The 20,915-nt window shown below is 42.7% G+C and overlaps 1 protein-coding gene across 1 annotated transcript in view; it reads left to right on the forward strand.

Annotated features, from left to right (window-relative positions):
• The window catches only part of ME2 (malic enzyme 2), a 99,829-nt gene that overhangs the window by 37,706 nt on the left and 41,208 nt on the right, over positions 1–20,915 (forward strand). The window contains exons 3-7 of the mRNA XM_089681612.1: positions 2,043–2,176; positions 4,202–4,351; positions 12,105–12,180; positions 16,314–16,475; positions 16,559–16,662. Of these exons, the coding sequence (XP_089537738.1) occupies positions 2,043–2,176; positions 4,202–4,351; positions 12,105–12,180; positions 16,314–16,475; positions 16,559–16,662 (626 nt within the window). The remainder of the gene's footprint in view (positions 1–2,042; positions 2,177–4,201; positions 4,352–12,104; positions 12,181–16,313; positions 16,476–16,558; positions 16,663–20,915) is intronic.

Raw genomic sequence — 20,915 nt, forward strand, 5'->3', positions numbered from 1 at the left:
TTTCACGGGGCCTCCTGTCTTCCCTCCCGGTGGCTGAACAGATTGGTAGGGGACAAAAAAAAAAAGACGACTGTTGTGTTGGGAAAGTGGGGTAAGGCCTCCTTCACACTTGCGAACGGGGCCATTTGCAATTAGTTGTGGGAGACCTAACGGGGGCTTCCTGTGATTAGCTGTGGGCTGGAAGCTCCATTGAAAGCAATGGGTGTCTAAAAGCTCCCACAGCTAATTAAAGAAAGCCCCCACCAGGTATTTATTTATTTCAGGTACTTATATAGCGCCGTCAATTTACGCAGCACTTTACATATATATTGTACATTCACATCAGTCCCTAACCCTCAAGGGGCGTACAATCTAAGGTCCCTAACTCACATTCATACATACACATACTAGGGCCAATTTAGACAGGAGCCAATTAACCTACCAGCATGTCTTTGGAGTGTTGGAGGAAGCCAGAGTACCCGGAGGAAACCCCACGCAGGCACAGGGAGAACATGGAAACTCCAGGCAGGTGGTGCCATGGCTGGGATTCGAACCAACAACCCTAGTACTGCCAGGCAGAAGTGTTAACCATTTAGCTGCTGTGCTGTGTCCTGCAGCCAATTACGAATGGCCCCATTCACAAGAGTAAATTGCAAGCAAACCTGTTACTTTGTACAAAAAAATATACAGTATCTTCCCTTTTAGCCCTGGTTCACACTGATGTGATTTTTAGATGCATTCCAGAACGCATGGAATTGTATGACAAGTGAAATAACATGTTCTTCTATGGAGGCTGTTCACCTATATACAGCCTGAATGCGATGAGATTTTTTAAAAAATGTTAAACAATCCTCCTGCGCTTATGGAAGTAACCTCCAACATACAGCAGCTGACACTCAAACTGATACCTTAACAGTGATCAACAATACAAACAACTATAGCGCTCTGATAACCCCCCATCCAATAAATAACCAAATATGATATAAAACGTGCCACAAAAAATGATAAATATATCACGTGACCAAATCTTGGTGCTCTATATGCAGTGAATAATGTACCAACTTGGTGCTCTATATGCAGTGATTAATGCAACAACTAAAAATCATGTGACAACTAAATAATAAATCAGAAGAACCCCTAAATAGGGTATTAAGTGAACAAACGTGATCAAATACAACATGAATCCAAAACAATGTCCATAAACTTGTGCTTCAAGCACCATGCAACATAGTGTGGTATAGGTGGCTGTGAATGTGTCGGCACACTCAAATCCTCAAATGGCTAGATTGCCTCCTCACCTCCCCTCTGCGACCCATCGGGCCACTTCACTTTCAGGATCTCCCAGGATCCTACTCCAACTATGGCAGGTGATTCTGGGACCTGTGGTTCCTCTCCAAATGAAAAACAGGCTTCACAGGAAGGTTTTCTGTTAAAAAATATCTCACACCCCACAGGGTGAGAGAAAAAAGTCTTCCATTGTGTAGTAGGTGATCATAAATATTTTATTTAAACCAAATAAAAATGCCCCGTCACATTAAAACTGTATCAGCAACAGCAGATCCCTCATGCCTAAGTATACTGCATGAAATAGGGGACTTTCAGGTTCCTCAAAATGGCGTCCGACGCCGGAAGTGCGTCACCGCGCTCCGGGAGCTGCGTCATGGCGTACCTACGCGTTCCGTCACCAACCTCGTGACTTCCACGGGTATTTTTTAAAAAATGTGCCTCTTTGGTGCGGTGCGATTTTGAACTCAAAATAGTTGAATGGAAACCGCAGGCGAGATGCATAGCTGTTCATAGATAATGCAATTCCAGTGCGATTTTGTAAAAGTCCGTGTTGTGTTTCTAACCTGCTTTTAAAGGAAGGAAGGAGACCCCAGGCCATAAATCCAAATTGCATTCAAAATGCTTTGGAATCACAGCATCAAGGCGCACTGGACGTGATCCTTGAAATCGCACTAGAAAACTCATTCGCATTGCAGTGTATTGGTGTGAACCTAGTTGTATGACTTTCATATGTTTCAGCTAACCAGCCAACCTCTAATCTTCTTCTGTCTGTTTAGGGAATGGCATTCACCCTGCAGGAAAGGCAGATCCTTGGATTACAAGGTTTGTTACCCTCCAAGATTGAGACCCAGGACATCCAGGCGGCCAGATTCCACAAAAACCTGAGAAAGATGGAGGACCCCCTGGAGAAGTATGCTGTAGTGTGCACAGGCTTTTGGGGCCGCTACGTGGTGTTGGATGAAGACGGGTGTTTGCTTTGGGCTTAGCAATGGGTTAATAGTAAAGGATTGTGAAGGACGTGGAGGTCAGATGGAAAATCCATTACACTGTAGTCATTGCTTGCAGTTGCCATGAGGCCAGTGTATACGTTTCCATGAAAGGCGGTGTGTTATTTTAAGCCATAGAAATGCAGATCAATAATCCAAATGTTTTCAGAGTGCTTGCACACCTACTGCCTGTACAAAGCTGAGCTCCAGGCACAAAAATATATTCCGAAATCAGCACAAATGATATATAAATATCCACTTTGTGGGCACTAAATGCCTTTGTAAACCCAGGTATTACCTTGTAAAAGTAGCAGTGATATCCTTACTGTGCTGTACATTGCCTGTGCAGAGAGCAGAGCTGTGGGAGGGGCCCAGCAGGTCCCATCCACTACAGACTGCCTGGGGAAAAGTGCAGGAGGGGGGGCGGAGACCAGACCAGTTGCCTTGCACAAAGAGAGGGAGCAGCAGTGACTGGTCTTTATAACAGGAAGAATGAGGGAAGAAAATTAAAAAATCAAACGAATAGTTTAAATATTTTCCTGTTGGCCCATCAGTATTCTAGGCTGCCTTACTGGTTATTTGGGATATGCATTGAAGTATCACTAACCTCACATCATATACAACTATCAATAAATGTTGTATTACATGCTGTTCACACTCGTGAGATTCGTCTTCTGTATTCTGCAAAAATAACTGTTCTGTCTCTACCCCTTCTGTCCCTGTCCCCACTGCAGCTAGAGATTTTGCAGAGCGGTGTTGGCAGCTCTGCACATGATCAGTTTTCAGTTTGCTGAACATTTCCTTCCTATTATATCTGAGCAGCCCATGTGACTATAGAGTGGGCGTATACACAGTGGTAAATGACAGCCCACTCCCTCCCTCCTTCTTGCCCGCTAAGCATAATGAGGGTGGGATATTACATCTTGACTGATGAAGGCTTCACCACCCTGTTATCCTAAGACAGAGGCTGGAGAGGTGTGACACAGCCTGCAATTGGCAGAAATGTGCCCGCACCATATTATTGCCAAAAAATAATAAAGATTTGATTTCAAATATATATTTGTATGACAATTTAAAACTGTTTATTGATATAATTTATTTTTTTATTGCAAACGTGTGACTAGTAGCAGAGGACTAGAAGCTCCTCCTGCTTATGTTTCCCTGCAGACAGGCTGGGAAAGAGCTGGGTCATGTGACATCTGTATATTGATTAGGAAAAAGGCTTTTTTTTTTTTTTTAAATTAAAATAATTACAACGCCATCATCCACATACATATATCCACATATATACATAAATATACATATATACAAATATACACATATATACAAATATACACATATATACAAATATCCACATATTTAATGTAAATTAAACAGTGTGAGTTTAGCATCATTTTAAGGAATGGGCAATTTTCAGCATCAGAAAGGACTTTTACCTATCAGTATGGCCTTAAAGATAGGGTTTAGGAGGCTGCTGAAGATATAAGGAGGCACCTCTAAGTACCTGCATTTTTTTTCTATTTTTTACTTTTGGTACTGACCGATTTTTTTTTTTTTAAGCTAGTCTAAAGTCAAAAACTATGAAAATTCTTGGTAATTTGTTTTTTGCCTTTTTTTGTATCATTAGTGTGCCAGCTGTGGCGTGTGATTTTCGTGTTGCAATCGAAAGTGCCTGTTCCAACATGCTGGATTTTGTTTCTAAAACTGAAACAAATGATGGAGCAATTGTATGCGCCATTTTTGTTTTTCAATCATCGGAACATTCAGTTTGCGACTCGTCTATGGCTTGCCTAAATAGACTTTCTGCCATTGTTTCCTCTCCTACTGTATATACCTTCACATTTTATTCTTTTTTTTTTTTCGCTGGACCATTTCATTGATTTTGGTCTGGAGTTCTGGTTTTATTTCTCTGCAAGCCAGAGGGTCTTACATTTGCTTGTCTGTTCCAGATACATCTACATAATGGGGATTCAGGAGAGGAACGAGAAGCTCTTCTACAGAGTATTACAGGATGATATTGAGAGGTTGATGCCCATCGTCTACACCCCCACCGTCGGCCTGGCCTGCTCGCAGTATGGACATATCTTCAGGAGACCAAAGTTAGTATTTAAGTATAAATAAATACATAAAAGTGCAGCTTTTAAAAAGTTACAAATAATCACAAGAAAACAGTAACAAAATGTGTCAAAAAAATAGTCCATCCAGAAATAAAAGTCCTAGAGGCAGTGATGAAACAAAAGAAATCCAAGGACAGTTGTGTCACCAACCACTACTACAGAAGGCTTACCAGAAAGGCATGACCCCCTGTTAAGAGTGGTCAATCACGCTTTGTTAACCACTTGCCGCCCTGCCACTGCATATATACGTGTGCAGGGTGGCACTGGGGCGCAGAAGCGCGTTTTAAAACGGGCTCCGCGCTCCCGACGTTTTCGCGGGCAGGGGGTGCACGCACTCCCGCCGACCCGCGGGTGACACCGTTTGATCCCAGAGGGATCAATCATTCGATTTCAGCCAGTGATGTCTGGCTGAAATCAGATGATCGGTCCCTGTCCTATCCTGTCCTGTGTTGACAGTTACACAGGACAGGATATGATGTCATTCTTCTCTGCCTGGACACATTCCGTTCCAGACAGAGAAGAAGACATACAAATTGTGAGTAAAACAGCACATACCCACAATTAGAACACTCTAGGACACATTTAACCCCCTGATCGCCCCCCCCCCCCCCCCCAGTTAACCCCTTCACTGCCCTGTCACCAGTGTCACTGATCAGTGAACCGATTTTTACTGATCACTGTATCAGTGTCGCTGGCGACTTCCGATAGTGTTAGCGCCCCTCCCAGATAGCGCCAGATTGCCCGCCAGTACACCAGTAATCCCGTTTAACCCCTTGATCCCCCCCCCCCAGTTAACCCCTTCACTGCCCTGTCACCAGTGTCATTGATTACAGTGAACAGATTTTTACTGATCACTGTATCAGTGTCGCTGATAGTGTTAGCGCCCCTCCCAGATAGCGCCAGTTTGCCCGCTAATGCACGGGATTTTTTTTACCAAAAACATGTAGCAGAATACATTTTGGCTTAAATTTATGACTAACTTTGAGTTTACGATATATTTTTTATAGCTGAAAGTAGAAAATATTGTTTTTTTTTTCAAAATTTTCGTGTTTTTTTTGTTTATAGCGCAAAAAAATAAAAAGCGCACAGGTGAACAAATACCACCAAAAGAAAGCTATATTTGTGTGAAAAAAAGGACGTAAATTTCGTTTGGGTACAGCATTGCATGACCGCGCAATTATCATTTAAATGAGTGCAGCGCCAAACAGCAAAAAAAAGGCCTGGTCATTAAGGGGGGTAAATCCTCAGGAGCTCAAGTGGTTAAACAATCCAGAGAGCAGGTCACTGGAATCCTCCAGATCACCAAAACAGCAGATAAGGATCTTCCAAACAATGGACCTTAATTAGGGTAGATGTAATCAAACATCATTAGGTATTGACTGGCAAACAAAAATCCAAATTTTCCAGTTTCCAAAATGGCCACCGGCCGTTCGCGCATGCGCAGTAGCGTGTGTGCGTGGCTAGAGTTTGCATGTTCTCCCTGTGCCTGCGTGGGTTTCCTTCGGGTACTCCGGTTTCCTCCCACAATCCAAAAGACATGCTGGTAGGTTAATTGGTTCCTGTCTAAATTGGCCCTAGTATGTGTATGTATGAATGTGAGTTAGGGACCTTAGATTGTACCCCCCTTGAGGGTTAGGGACTGATGTGAATGTACAATATATATGTAAAGTGCTGAGTAAATTGACAGCACTATATAAGTACCTGAAATAAATAAATAAATATTAGGCTGGCCAGGAACTGATCAAAATTTGACCAGTTCAGCAGGGACTGGCCAGATTTTTGATTAGTGTGCAGGGGTGTGGACATTTTTTTAAAAAAGCTACTAGTCCAAGGGACTAAATCGGGGTCCCACTCCACTGGTCCTGATAAAAAAAATAAAAAAAATTTGAACCAAAGCTGTATTTAAATAAAGATTTACCATTGCACTATTTATCTCCTTCTCACCGCCTTGCCTGTCTCTAGCACCACACCCGGGGACTAGCAGGGAGGAGCAAGACCTTGCAGTGTTATGAGCCCTGATTGGGTGCTCATCAGGAAGGGGGAGGGTCAGCCTCTTTTAACGCTAAGTAGAAGCGCATCTGCTGAGTGAGTAAATGAGGTGCCGGCCCCAATGAGAATAAAAAAAACTTTACCCCTCCAGGTTACACTTGCACATGGAAACACTTGGGTGCTCGGTACTAGTGCCTGCTGAGCAGCCAAATCAAGCTCCAGTGTTCGCTCTGTGATGCTCCATTCACAGCTGGGCATTATGGGATTCTGACAAAATTCTCAAACCGCACTACAATCGCAAAACGCAGGTTCAGGTGACTTTCAATGGCATCTAAAATGCGTTGCGGTTTTGCCACGGTTGTCCCTTGAGTTATCGCGACAAATCGCATCGCGTAAAGCTTGTCGCCCAAAAAAAGCTCCTACTCCTTTTTGGGCTACAAGCTTCATGATTGCCGCGCAATAAATTGCGCAACAGTTGCATCAAAACCTCACCGCGTTTTACATGCCATTGAAAATAATGCCACTGAACCTGCGTTTTGTGATTGTAGTGCGTTTTGAGATTGCGGGCAGAATCACAGTGCTTCTGCTGCGATCCCATAATGCCCAGGTGTAAAAGGAGCCATAATTCCGGGTCACTCTGATGCGGATTAGATGCAACCCGAAAGGCATAGATTCTCATGGCATTTGAAAATGCGTTCAGTGGTGCGATTTTTGATCTGGTTAAAAAAAATGGTCCTGGGCGAGTTTGGAGTGATGCGTTCCAAACTCGTACAGCAGAATATAGTGGCATTCTGAGAACTCTTCATATAGGATGCGATTTATAGCCGGGTTTTGTATAGAAGTGGCCAGAAGACAGATTTGCATAGACGTGAATGGAAGCCAGATTTGTAGAGAAGAGGATAGACTGCATTTCTAGTATAGAAAGGCAGATAATCGCAGCAGTACTAAATTTGCATTGAACAAAAGGGTATTTACAATTGCATGCATGGATCTAACGAAACCAAAATGATGCAGCGCTACCCTAATAATAAAATAATACAATATGGCAAAAACAAACAAAGTGACATAAATATATATATGTGACAAAAAAAATCAGTGGATTGATCCTCTCTGGGGATCTCAATATAAAGTGACATAAAATATATATTATACGTGCCAATAAATCAGTGGATTGATCCTCTCTGGGATCTCAAGTGAAAAAGTGATCACACCTGGTATAAAAAGCCAGGAACCAATACCCCCACTATCTAAAGTAGGATCATACACAGAATAAAATAAAACACAAATAAGCATGAATCCCGAAATAGGGATCATTAAATTCATGCAAATAATGGTGAAAATGAGAACGTGAACCCCTAACAGGGATCAACAATATCATGCAGATCCTGACAAATAATGGCTAATTAAGCCAAAAAGTAATTAGTGACATAAAATAGATTCCTAAATGTGGGATCAATTAAATACAATATTACATAAATAGTGCAGCGCTCAAAACTAACTTATATACACAAATAACTGTGCTCACATACAATGGTGACACACATATAGTGAAATGACCTCAATTATAAGTGCCACTTAATGATGATCTAAGGTGCCCACATAATCACACAAATATATGTAAAACGCATATAAACAACGTATGAAAACGCATATAAAAAAGTCCTCACTGGAAAATAATTTAAAATAATTTAAAAAGTGCTCCAAGTGTGGTGATGTAACCACACTTAATTAGATTTATCCTCAAAAAATCAAACACAAACAAAATTGTCCATAAATACTAGTGGCAAACACATGCAAAGTGCATAAAAGTGCAAAAAATGCAAAAAAATTTGTGCAAAACAAATGTGTCCTTATTCCACAGCAGTGCAACTCTTCCCCTCCTATGGCTAGATTGCCTCCTCACCTCCTTACATCGACCCCTAAGGGCCACACAGCATTCAGGATCTCTCTGGATCCTTATCCCCTGGAGATCAGCACTTCTCCTGCCGTCCTGGATCACTTTGAGGGTATTTCGATTACCCCCACTCAGAAGCTTCTATGGGATGATTACTCACCATCCAGTGAGCAAGAAAGAAAGAGATCCTCTAAGTGCAGTATTTTAGAGCCAAAAAACACTTTAATGACAGTGTTTAAAAGACATATAGTGTGTCTCCTTAGTGTGCAATCATCATTTTGATGTCTATTCACAGGGTGGGAGTGGGGTCGGGACCTGTAAGTGAAACTCCAACAGAGAAAGATCAAGTCCTCTCCCCTGCTATAAAGGGCTGAGCTGCATAGTAGAGCAGTGCAAATCTAAGGATTTGCACTGCTCTACTATGCAGCTCAGCCCTTTATAGCAGGGGAGAGGACTTGATCTTTCTCTGTTGGAGTTTCACTTACAGGTCCCGACCCCACTCCCACCCTGTGAATAGACATCAAAATGATGATTGCACACTAAGGAGACACACTATATGTCTTTTAAACACTGTCATTAAAGTGTTTTTTGGCTCTAAAATACTGCACTTAGAGGATCTCTTTCTTTCTTGCTCACTGGATGGTGAGTAATCATCCTATAGAAGCTTCTGAGTGGGGGTAATCGAAATACCCTCAAAGTGATCCAGGACGGCAGGAGAAGTGCTGATCTCCAGGGGATAAGGATCCAGAGAGATCCTGAATGCTGTGTGGCCCTTAGGGGTCGATGTAAGGAGGTGAGGAGGCAATCTAGCCATAGGAGGGGAAGAGTTGCACTGCTGTGGAATAAGGACACATTTGTTTTGCACAAATTTTTTTGCATTTTTTGCACTTTTATGCACTTTGCATGTGTTTGCCACTAGTATTTATGGACAATTTTGTTTGTGTTTGATTTTTTGAGGATAAATCTAATTAAGTGTGGTTACATCACCACACTTGGAGCACTTTTTAAATTATTTAAAATTATTTTTCAGTGAGGACTTTTTTATATGCGTTTTCATACGTTGTTTATATGCGTTTTACATATATTTGTGTGATTATGTGGGCACCTTAGATCATCATTAAGTGGCACTTATAATTGAGGTCATTTCACTATATGTGTGTCACCATTGTATGTGAGCACAGTTATTTGTGTATATAAGTTAGTTTTGAGCGCTGCACTATTTATGTAATTTTGATATTTTCACTGTTTGGGTAACAGATTAAGTGTTGGCAGCTTACAGTAGGGCTATTTCCCTTTTGCGCAGGAGGATCTCTGTTTATATTCTAATTAAATACAATAGTGCCAAAAAAACACACATACAAAAAGTATTTATTTATGAGCAAACACATCAAAAAAATATAAGTGAACATATAATAGTCCGTAAACAAAAAAAAAAAAAAACTTAACCAAGTCCAAATAGGTGCATATACACCAGGGGCGGACTGGCGCTATATAAATCCTGTATAATAATAATGGATGCTGTAACTCAGTGTCATTCTGACCCAGGGGTGGACTGACCAATTGGAAACTCGGGCACTGCCCGAGGGCTCGGAGTCAGTAGGGGCCCCCATGAGATGCCCCTGGTACCTTTTTCATAGGCTTTTTTGAGTTTGGCAAAGGACACAGGGGCCCCATGATCCCCTATTGCCCGGGGGCCCCATGAGTTGTCAGTCCGCCCCTGATATACACCAAAAACTTTCCAATTACTCCTAAGTGCAGGTGATATTGTGGATGTGCATCACCACTGCTGGAAATAATCTGTATGTGGCTAAAATGCCCCCTCACCTCCTTGATGCGACCCTCAAAGGGACAAAACACTTTTGTTATTTGAAGCCAGGAATCTTCACTGGTAATGGACACCTGCTCAGGTAGATGATATCCCCCTCACTAGGAACAGCCAGGTCCCCTCCAGTATAAAGCAGCCAGCCACCAACTCACAGATAGGATAAAGATAAAAAGAAACCTCCCATAGTGTAAATCCGTTTTAATAGGGACTCTCAAATGACAGCACAGCCAAATGTCCACTCACATTTACTACGATTATAACAAGCTTTTCAAAAGGTCTCATGCTAAAGGTGTACTTGCATGGGAACTCATTGGGTGCAGCAAGATGGCGTCCGCGCCGGGGGAAAAAAGAGAGACAGAGGATGCGGGAGAGTTCCTTAAGGTGTAGTAGTTTAGCAGATAATTGGATGAAATATAGAAAGAGCAGGTCAAATGTAATGGTGTACACACATCTACGAGCTCCCTAAGGGGGGTCAGACAACCTGGAATAAAAGCCTGCAGGGATTATGACCATCCCTGTGTAGAGAGAGGTCACGCTCGATGTTCAGTGTGGTGATCCAAATGGTCCTACGCTCTGTGGTCTCAGGATTCTGCTGTGCTCACAGTGAGCACACACTAAGGGCTCGTTCACACTTGACTTTATTTCTAACTCTTGCCAAACGCCCCTATAGCATTTGACAGGTGTTTGGGAAGCATTTTTACCGCTCCTCAAATGCTCCCCAAACGCCCCATGCGTGGTTTTGAGGCGGTTGATAGGCATTTGTCAAGCGTTAAAACCGCACCACAGACACCTATAATGAAGTTAAATGGTCTTAACGCCTTTCAACCGCACCGCAAATGCCTATAATGAAGTTAAATGGTCTTAACGCCTTTAAACCGCACCGCAAATGCCTGACAGGCGTTTCCGGAGCAGCACTATAGACTTGAATGGGAGGCTTCAACTCCTGACTCGACCCGAGGCGTCCGTTTTGCCACAGCGCTAACGCTCCAGTGTGAACATCACTGCGTGCTGCCATGTGCAGAATTTTCATAGGCGTTTGACGCCTGCTGACAAAGCTAGTGTGTACTAAGCCTAACAGCAAGAGAGACCGATCACAACTGTTTTAAATGTTTTATACACCACCCTGAGAAAATGTCTAGTGTGCCACGAAACGCGTTTATGGTGTTTTATATTATTATATGAACCATAAATATCGAATTAATGAAGACACAACTTTCAAATTTTTTGGGGGCTCATAGACTTCACTATGAATCGAACTTTGGGTGGTTCAGCAGGGATCGGCCGTATGGCGATCCATGTGTGGAAACAGCTGTTGTACAGAAGCCGACTTGCCAATATCAGTACCACCAGCCTGTTGGATAAATGTCACTCAATCAGCACTGCTGGCTATAGCCAGCAGCTCTGATCAGTGTGTTTTAATGGTGGGGAAGTCACCACGTAGTCAAAATACAGCAACTCAGTGGGGAGGATACCCCATCCACCTTGAATGCCTATAAACATGCAATTTTGAGGCGTCCCTTATGCACAAGTCCCAACAGGTTTGCTTTTAACCAGGTTCCCTTGTCTAAAAATGTCCTCCTTAAGTCCAGAAAATTGGACACAAAAAATTGGTTTTGGAGTGATCGGCCGATAATCTGATTGTTAGTACCCAGTTTTCGACAACCGATCACGACAGTTCATGCGACATTATCTGAAGGGACAGGTGTGACCACTTTTCTTGTAAAATAACAGAACTAATGATTTTTGTTTAATTGGTACAGTATACGTCCGTAAAAAAAAAAAAATCAAGTGGCCAAGACCGCGCATGCTCAGAAACGAAAGAATACGTTACAGTGCAATACGTTACATCACTTCCGAAGTTGTATTCTGTTGTACGATAATTTTCATATCTCTAGTAACCTTTTCGTTTTCAATATGAGACTAGCATGCTAACAAATTGCCGAGCATTCGTCCGATATCCTCATAGTGTGTACGAAGCTTTAGGTTTGTCTTTGGTCTAATGTCAAAACTCTGTGTTTGCTTTGCAGGGGAGTGTACATTTCAATTTTAGACAAAGGGCATATCCGATCCATTCTAGATAACTGGCCAGAGAACGATGTAAAGGTGAGTATGTGGAGAACATGGTGATTAATATTCCTGAGAAAGGAACTCTTACAAGTTGTTGATCTGTGCTCTGACTGGATATAGTTAGAATGAAGATACTGAATGTCCATTGTATACAGGGGATTTAAAGTGTAACTCTACTTTTGTGGGGGGAAAAAATTTACAAATAAAAAAAACAAATGCCACAAGCCTTATTGTAATTGTTGTTGAAGTTTCCTTTCCTTTTCAACCTGAAGCGCTGTCATTTTTTGTAAAATTCAATGCAGTATGGCCACCTGGAGCCATTCTATATGGAGCACCCCCAGAAATATCATTACCTGCTTCTGTGATTGGCTGACTGATTTTCCCAGAACTCTGCGCTAAGTCAGATTCTAGGCATCCTCTGTATCAAAAATGTCATTTTTGGTAAGATACTCCCAAAGGGTTAATCACTTCTGAAGGGATGCAGACCCTGCCACTTTCCTACTTAGAACTTTGCAAGTGCTTCAGTTGATTAATAATGGAAAAAGTCCCTACTATTCAGATTCTGCAGACAAAATTCAGATTCTTCAGAGAAAAAACAGGTAGGAATCCACAACAAAGTTAGTTAAAATCCCTGCATTGTACATACACTATATTGCCAAAAGTATTGGTCGGCCTGCCTTTCCACGCACATGAACTGTAATGGCATCCCAGTCTTAGTCCGTAGGGTTCAATATTGAGTTGGCCCCGCCCTTTGCAGCTATAACAGCTTCAACTCTTCTGGGAAGGCCGTCCACAAGGTTTAGGAGGGTGTCTATGGGAAGGTTGGACCATTCTTCCAGAAGCACATTTGTCAGGTCAGGCACTGATGTCGGGGGAGGAGGCCTGGCTCGCAGTCTGCGCTCTAATTCATCCCAGAGGTGTTCTATGGGGTTGAGGTCAGGACTCTGTGCAGGCCAGTCAAGTTCCTCCACCCCAAACTGGCTCCTCCATGTCTTTATGGACCTTGCTTTGTGCACTGGTGCGCAGTCATGTTGGAACAGGAAGGGGCCATCCCCAAACTCTTCCCACAAAGTTGGGAGAATTAAATTGTCCAAAATATCTTGGTATGCTGACGCCTTAAGAGTTCCCTTCACTGGAACTAGGGGGCCAAGCCCAACCTCTGAAAAACAACCAACCAACCTCCACCAAACATTACGTTTGGCACAATGCAGTCAGGGAAGTACCGTTCTCCCGGCAACCGCCAAAGTCCATCGGATTGCCAGACAGAGAAGCGTGATTGGTCACTGCAGAGAACACGTTTCCACTGCTCTAGAGTCCAGTGGTGGCGTGCTTTACACCACGGCATCCGACACTTTGCATTGCACTTGGTGATGTAAGGCTTGGATGCAGCTGCTCGGCCATAGAAACCCATTCCATGAAGATCTCTACACACTTTTGTTGCGCTAATCTAAAGGCCACATGAAGTTTTGAGGTCTTTATCTATTGACTCTGCAGACAGTTGGCGACTTCTGTGCACTGTGCACTTCAGCATGCGCTGACCCCGCTCTGTCATGTGACGTGGCCTACCACTTTGTGGCTGAGTTGCTGTTGTTCCCAGTTGCTTCCATTTTGTTATAATCCCACTAACAGTTGAGCGTGGAATATTTAGTAGCCAGGAAATGTCACGGATGGACTTATTGCACAGGTGGCAACCTATCACGGGACCACGCTTGGAGTCACTGAGCTCCTGAGAGTGACCCATTCTTTCACCAATGTTTGTAGAAGCAGTCTGCATGCCTAGGGGCTTGATTTTATACATCTGTGGCCATGGAGGTGATTGGAGCACCTGAATCACATGATTTGGAGGGCGGGGACAATACTTTTGGCAATATAGTGTAGATCACTCAGAGGGGAATGTTTTTTTTTTTTTTTTTTTCCTGAACAAAAGTGGAGTTACTCTTTAAGCCTGCCATATGCAGTTCAAGGGTGAGTTAATTGCTGGATCGGCTGAAATTCCAACTGTAGGTGGCCTTGTCAACACCACTGATCTTGACAAACTTCAATTCAAAAAGTAGTAGTAGTGGAAAATTGTCAGCCAAATAGTGAGTGCATCCAACCAGATGCAGTGACTGTTCGGGTATGAGGCCGCCAGCAGGATGGAGGAATCTATTAGATTTCCCTTGTTCAGCCACATCCATGTGTATATGGCTATCCTTAGAAGAAGAGAGTTGAAAAATGAATGGTCTGCAAAATCGTAAGTGATAACGCAATACAACTAAGATCTAACGGTGGAGCTAAGATTATTATTGTTGTTATTATTTCAGGTACTTATATAGCGCCATCAATGTACGCAGCGCTTTACATATATATTGTACATTCACATCAGTCCCTAACCCTCAAGGGGTGTACAATCTAAGGTCCCTAACTCACATTCATACATACACATACTAGGGACAATTTAGACAGGAGCCAATTAACCTACCAGCATGTCTTTGGAGTGTGGGAGGAAACCGGGAGAACATGCAAACTCCAGGCAGATGGTGCCATCAATATTGTACCCTGATGATGCTCTAATGTACAGGTCTGTCAAGAAACTTTTATTATGACTGCAATATTTCATCTTTGGAAAATGCAAAACCTGTGTTTTAAACATATTTGGTATATTGCCAGCTGGCATTGCTCTGTTAGGCCTCCTGTACATGAATATCCATGAAATGGTTGTATATTCCATTTCTGCCTGTAATACCCACAAGTCACAAGTTCATACACCCTATGCTGACGGGGTTGTCGAACAGTATTTCTGTATTATGGGATGGCACAGACGAAGGTGTGCCAATTTTTTATCCTTGAAGGTTTATAGGTGACGAAATTTAAAATCGCCTTTGGCGGTTCACAGGGACACTCCTCGCTGTTACAGATAAGAAGGTTGGCAGGCACCAGCAGTACATTTTTGAACTCCAAAGCAGTGCAACTTTCTGCAGCCTGGCATCCATCCACTTTATCTCCGGAGATTGAAATGCCAATGTTATCTGCCCAAAGATCTACAGAATCCAAAGGAAATGCAATATGCACGTTCCTGAGCTCCTAGGGGGAGATTTACTAAAGCTGGTGCACACAGAATCTGGTACAGCTTGGCATAGTAACCAGTCAGCTTTCAGGTTTTATAGTTAAGGAGAAGTATAGCTAAAGCTCTTTTGGCTGTACTTATGTGGATCTCAGGACTGCAGTTCGTTCTGCACTCCTGTGACCTGTTTTTAGCTGACAGCAGGCGGAAGTCACTCAGCCAGTCCAGGTTGGGCACAGATCCTGACTTTAAAGTCAGGATCCACCCCAGAGTCTGGAGCAGCACCCGGCTCAGCCTGAGCCAGGCGCTACCTCCCCCTCTACAGCCCAGAGCTCCAGTCTGTGTGGGGGGACAGACCCTGTCTTTGAGAACTCAGCGATCATGTGATCGCGGAGTTCTCACCCTTAGGCTAGGTTCACACCTATGCAGGTTGCATTTGAGCCATTTCTGCTTTGCGTTGCGTTTTTTGCCATGTTTTTGATGCTTTTTTTTTTAATTTTTCTTGTTGCTAAGTAGATTTAAAACGCACAATGCAGCAAAAACGCAATACATGCTTTTCTGCAGCATTTCCAGTGAAGTCTATAGAACCAAAAGCGCAACTTTTTGCGTTCAAAAAAGGCCCTGACCCTTTCCAAAAAAGGCACAGGGTGAAAACACGGAGATGTGAAGGTGTCCCATAGGAAATCATGTTAAATGGACTGTACTGTGTTTCTTCAAAACGCTGCAGAAAATGCTTCGGTGTGAACAGGCCAGTGGGTCCTGCTGGCTATCAAAGGGGGAAGATGTGGGAAGGTTGTGTGGTATTGGTCACGTTGTGCTACAAGCTTTTCCCCTAATTGCAACCGAGGGCACAGCTTCTATACTGATGATGCAGCAAATTTTAGAGTTGTCACCAGAAAAGGAGTTGCAGGGAAATCCTCCAATTTCCTGTTCTGGCAACGACTGTCAAAGAGGGAAATTCTCCTCCCACTTGAGAAATTTCCACTTCTTGTTATTTCTCTGGGTCAGAAATTAAAGCGAAATCTCCCAACCGGACACCAAAAAAACCCTAATAGGCGTTTTATTGATTGCTTACTATATAAAAACAGAAAACATTCTGTATAAATGATCTACTATTCTGTTTCAGGCAGTTGTAGTGACGGACGGTGAGCGGATATTGGGGCTTGGTGACCTGGGGGTTTATGGAATGGGCATACCTGTTGGAAAACTGTGCCTATATACAGCTTGTGCCGGCATACGCCCTCGGGCATGTCTCCCGGTAGTAATCGATGTTGGCACTGACAATCCGGTAGGTTTCTTGATGAATGGTACATGGTAAGCACATAAAAAGATAACCCTACATACATTTTACATTTCATTTTTTTAAATCAGGCTTTATTGAAAGACCCGTTCTATATGGGACTGTATCAGAAGAGGGACCGGACCCAGCTGTACGACGATCTTATTGATGAATTCATGGATGCTGTTACTGACCGGTAGGAAATTATTTTTCTGCATTATTTGCTATGTGATGTAATTACAGTTTTTTTAAAGGTAATTTCTGTTTATTAAAATGTTGTAAGCCTATTTGCTTATACTAGTAAATATTCGAAAGAGGGGGAGGTGCAGCGCTATACAAAATAACAGACAATAATGAAATTAAAAGTCAAATTCATATAATAGATAGTGACTGTGTGCTAATAAAACAAAGCCACTGGATGGTGGCTATAAAGTGAAAGGAGTGCAAGATAAATAAATAAAAGAGTCCAATGAAGGGGTGCTCTTAAGATCCAAGATGATCCTCAGACGTCTAATGATTGGAACAGCCAGGTGATAAGTAATGTAAGGATTGCGCACTCACCAGATACGCAATCTTTATGCGCATTTGTATATAAAATCACTGGACCTCTAGTGTCATCAGATTGATCTGGTCGTATGGCTTTTGCTGCCTGGCACTCGGATAGATGCGGCTGCTCTGTAGATCTGGCTGGTTTTCACCAGAGCTCAAATAAACAGAGAAGGCCACATAGTGTAATATCCTTGAGGTATTTTATTTAGTATACAGGCATAGGATAGCAGAGACAATTCAATCAATAAAAAGATTTACTGACCCAGATGTAAACAAAGATGGCCGCCGGGGCCCCTCGTGGCGCCGGCGGCGTGGCGTCCAACCTACTGTAGCTTTCCCTAATATTTGCTTATACTAGTGGTGCACCGAAATGGAAATTCTGGTGCCGAAAACGAAAATTCAAAATGAACTTGGCCGAAAACTGAAATGCGCAGTTTTTAAAAATGAATATATATTTTTTGGAAAAAAATACTTTGATTAAAAAAAATATATATATATACCACAATTGTTTTGTAAGATATGCAAGAGGATGTTATGGAGAGTAAATAAATACCCAACATGTTACGCTTTAAAATTGCGCATGCTCATGCAATGGCATGAAACTGCGATACTTAAAAATCTCCATGGGTGATGCTTTAAAAATGTCTACAGGTTATCAGTGTAATGTTACAGAGGAGGTCTAGTGCGAGAATTATTGCTCTCGCTCCGTCGTTTGTAGCGATACCTCACGTGTGTGGTTTGAACACCATTTACATATGTGGGTATGGCCTACGTATGCGTTAACCACTACGTGCGCACGGGGGGATGGGGGCACTTTAAAAAAAAAATTTAAAAATGTATTTAATGGTTTCTTTTTTTAATTTATTTTTTTTTGCACTGTTCCTTTTAAAAAAAAAAATTGTAATCACTTTTATTCTTATCACAAGAAATGCATGCATTCCTTGTAATAAGAATAAGCAGTGACAGGTTCTCTTTATGGAGAAATATGGGGTCAATAAGACCCCACATATCTCCTCTGCAATGTAAAGCATTGGATCAAAAAAAAAAGCATTGATCTAGTGCTTTAAAAAATTTTTTTTATAAATGGCCGGAACTGGAAGTGACATCGCTCCAGTCCTCCAAGGGCATAGAGATGTGTGGCGGCCATCTTTCCTTCACCCCTCTCTATGCCCAGCATCGGGATCGATGGTTTCTTAGGTAAGGCTGAACTACCGAGCGGCGGGTGGCGGCGAGGGGCAGGATTTTTTTGGCACCTGTATCGGTGCTTTTTTTAACTTCGGCCGACAGCCGAAAGGGGTGTTTTCGGCCAAAACATTTCGGCCACCGGAATTTTGGTGCATCCCTAGCTTATACGTGTACAGAATGTAAGTATTCCGAAAAGTTTCTTGGACAAAAAATTATTTGACAAAATGTTGTAAGCCGGTGACTTTGGGTTGTACTCTAGTAAAAGTGAATCTGTGGCTTTAGTCCATCAAATATTTACATATTCCATACAAGCAGTGAATGAGTTTTTAAACAAGCCCTCACTACCTCTGTAGCTGTTGCACTGTGGTGAAATTCATCCTCAATTTACGACAAACTAAAATAGCAGGGTATTTCCTTTCATTTCCTCTGGGGGCTGTGTTCTTATGAAAACAAACTGCAGGCTGTCTAAGTTGTTCAGTATCCAACAGCAATCCAGAGTGTCTGTTGTGATTTTGCCATACATGGCAGAAATTTCCCAAATTCTGCTGAAATTCAAACACTGTTGACACCAAGATAAACATTGATTGGAAATCCGAAAGGCCCCAATGGAAAATTGTCATTCACACAATGACTGCAGCCAATCAGGTGGTATTTTGGTATTTTAACAACTGCTGGAGTAGCGGCTGTCCTAATGCATTAGCTGGCAGTGCAGATTCCTGGTTAGTGTGGATGGAGGAAATGAGTAAATTCTCTCTCGTTCAGCCTGCGGGACTGAATGAGAGAAATCTGTGTCTGTATGGCTAGCCCCTAGGAAGGATTCACACCCTTGAATTTTTGCTTGATGTGTTCTCCATTGAAATCAACAGAAATGCCTCAAAACGCATCTACTTGCATGTGTAAGGCTCTGTTCACGCTTGTGCGACTCCAAAGTCACACAATTTCCAGTGTGGCTTTTAATGTGACTTTGATGCAACTTTGATACGACTTGACACTCTGACACTCAAGATGCATCAAAGTCATATTAGTAGGGCAGGAACCTTTTAAAAGTTGCTGCAATTTAATCGCATAGATCCAAACAGGTGCCATTGAAAACAATGGGCTCTGCGACTTGTCGTCTTGCAATCTTTGTGTCCAAAGTCGGATGACAAGTCGCACGTCGAATGAAAAGTCGCAGAAGTGTAACATAGCCTTAAGATTGGTGTCAACGTGTTTCAAGATGCTTGGTGCATATCAATGCATCATAACTGGTGTAAATGCACATCGATGTGTTTTGATGTGTTTCTATTGATTTCAGTGGAGATCATATGGAATAAAAACGCATAGGTTTCGGTGTAGCCTAAAGAAATAATTGCTCCACAGTATCTACAGCTACAGAGGACATGATGGCTTGTTTTAGCACTTTTTTTTTACTGCTTATTAGGAATATGTAGATCTAGGAATGCCCATAACCTGGCCATAGTTCCATTGTAACCCCTTTATGCCCATGTAATGCTTCTGTGTAGCAGCATAGAGAGTGCACACTGCACATACAGTGAGGAACAGAAGTATTTGAACACCCTGCGATTTTGCAAGTTTCCCCACTTAGAAGTCATGGAGAGGTCTGAAATTCACATCGTAGGTGCATTCCCACTCAGAGAGAGAGAATTAAAAAAAAAAAAAAAATTCAGGAAATCACATTGAATGATTTGTAAAGAATGTATTTGTCTTGCACTGCTGAACAGAAGTATTTGAACACCTGAGAAGATCCGTGTTAATATTTGGTACAGAAGCCTTTGTTTGCAATTACAGAGGTCAAACATTTCCTGCAGTTCCTGACCAGGTTTGCACTGCAACAGGGATTTTGGCCACTCCTCCACACGGATCTCCTCTAGATCTGTCAAGTTTCGGGGCTGTCGCTGAGCAACACGGAGTTTCAGCTCCCTCCAAAGATGTTCTATTGGATTTAGGTCTGGAGACTGGCTAGGCCACTCCAGAACCTTAATATGCTTCTTACGGAGCCACTCCTTGATTATCCTGGCTGTGTGCTTCGGGTCGTTGTCATGTTGGAAGACCCAGCCACGACCCATCTTCAATGCTCTGACTGAGGGAAGGAGGCTGTTGCTCAAAATCTCACAATAAATGGCCCCATTCATCCTCTCCTTAATACAGTGCAGTCGTCCTGTCCCCTTCGCAGAAAAGCACCCCAAAGCATGATGTTACCACCCCCATGCTTCACAGTAGGGATGGTGTTCTTGAGATGCAACTCATCCTTCTTTTTCCTCCAAACACGACGAGTGAAGTTTAGACCAAAAAGTTCTACTTTGGTCTCATCTGACCACATGACTTTCTCCCATGCCTCCTCTGCATCATCCAGATGGTCATTGGCAAACTTCAGACGGGCCTGGACATGTGATGACTTAAGCAGGGGAACCTTCTGTGCAATGCATGATTGGAAACCATGACGGCGTAGTGTTCTACCGAGAGTGACCTTTGATACTGTGGTCCCAGCTCTCTTCATGTCATTGACCAGCTCCTCCCTTGTAGTTCTGGGCTAATTCCTCACCTTTCTTATCATCAGTGATACCCCACAAGGTGATATCTTGCATGAAGCCCCAGTCCGAGGGAGACTGACAGTCGTCTTTAGCCTCTTCCATTTTCTAACAATTGCTCCAACAGTTGATCTATTTTCACCAAGCTGCTTGGCAATTGCCCCGTAGCCCTTTCCAACCTTGTGGA

Source organism: Staurois parvus, unplaced genomic scaffold (genome assembly GCF_062004578.1).
Source record: "Staurois parvus isolate SC_StPar_1 unplaced genomic scaffold, SC_StPar_1.0 ptg000272l, whole genome shotgun sequence".
Taxonomy (NCBI): Eukaryota; Metazoa; Chordata; class Amphibia; order Anura; family Ranidae; genus Staurois; species Staurois parvus.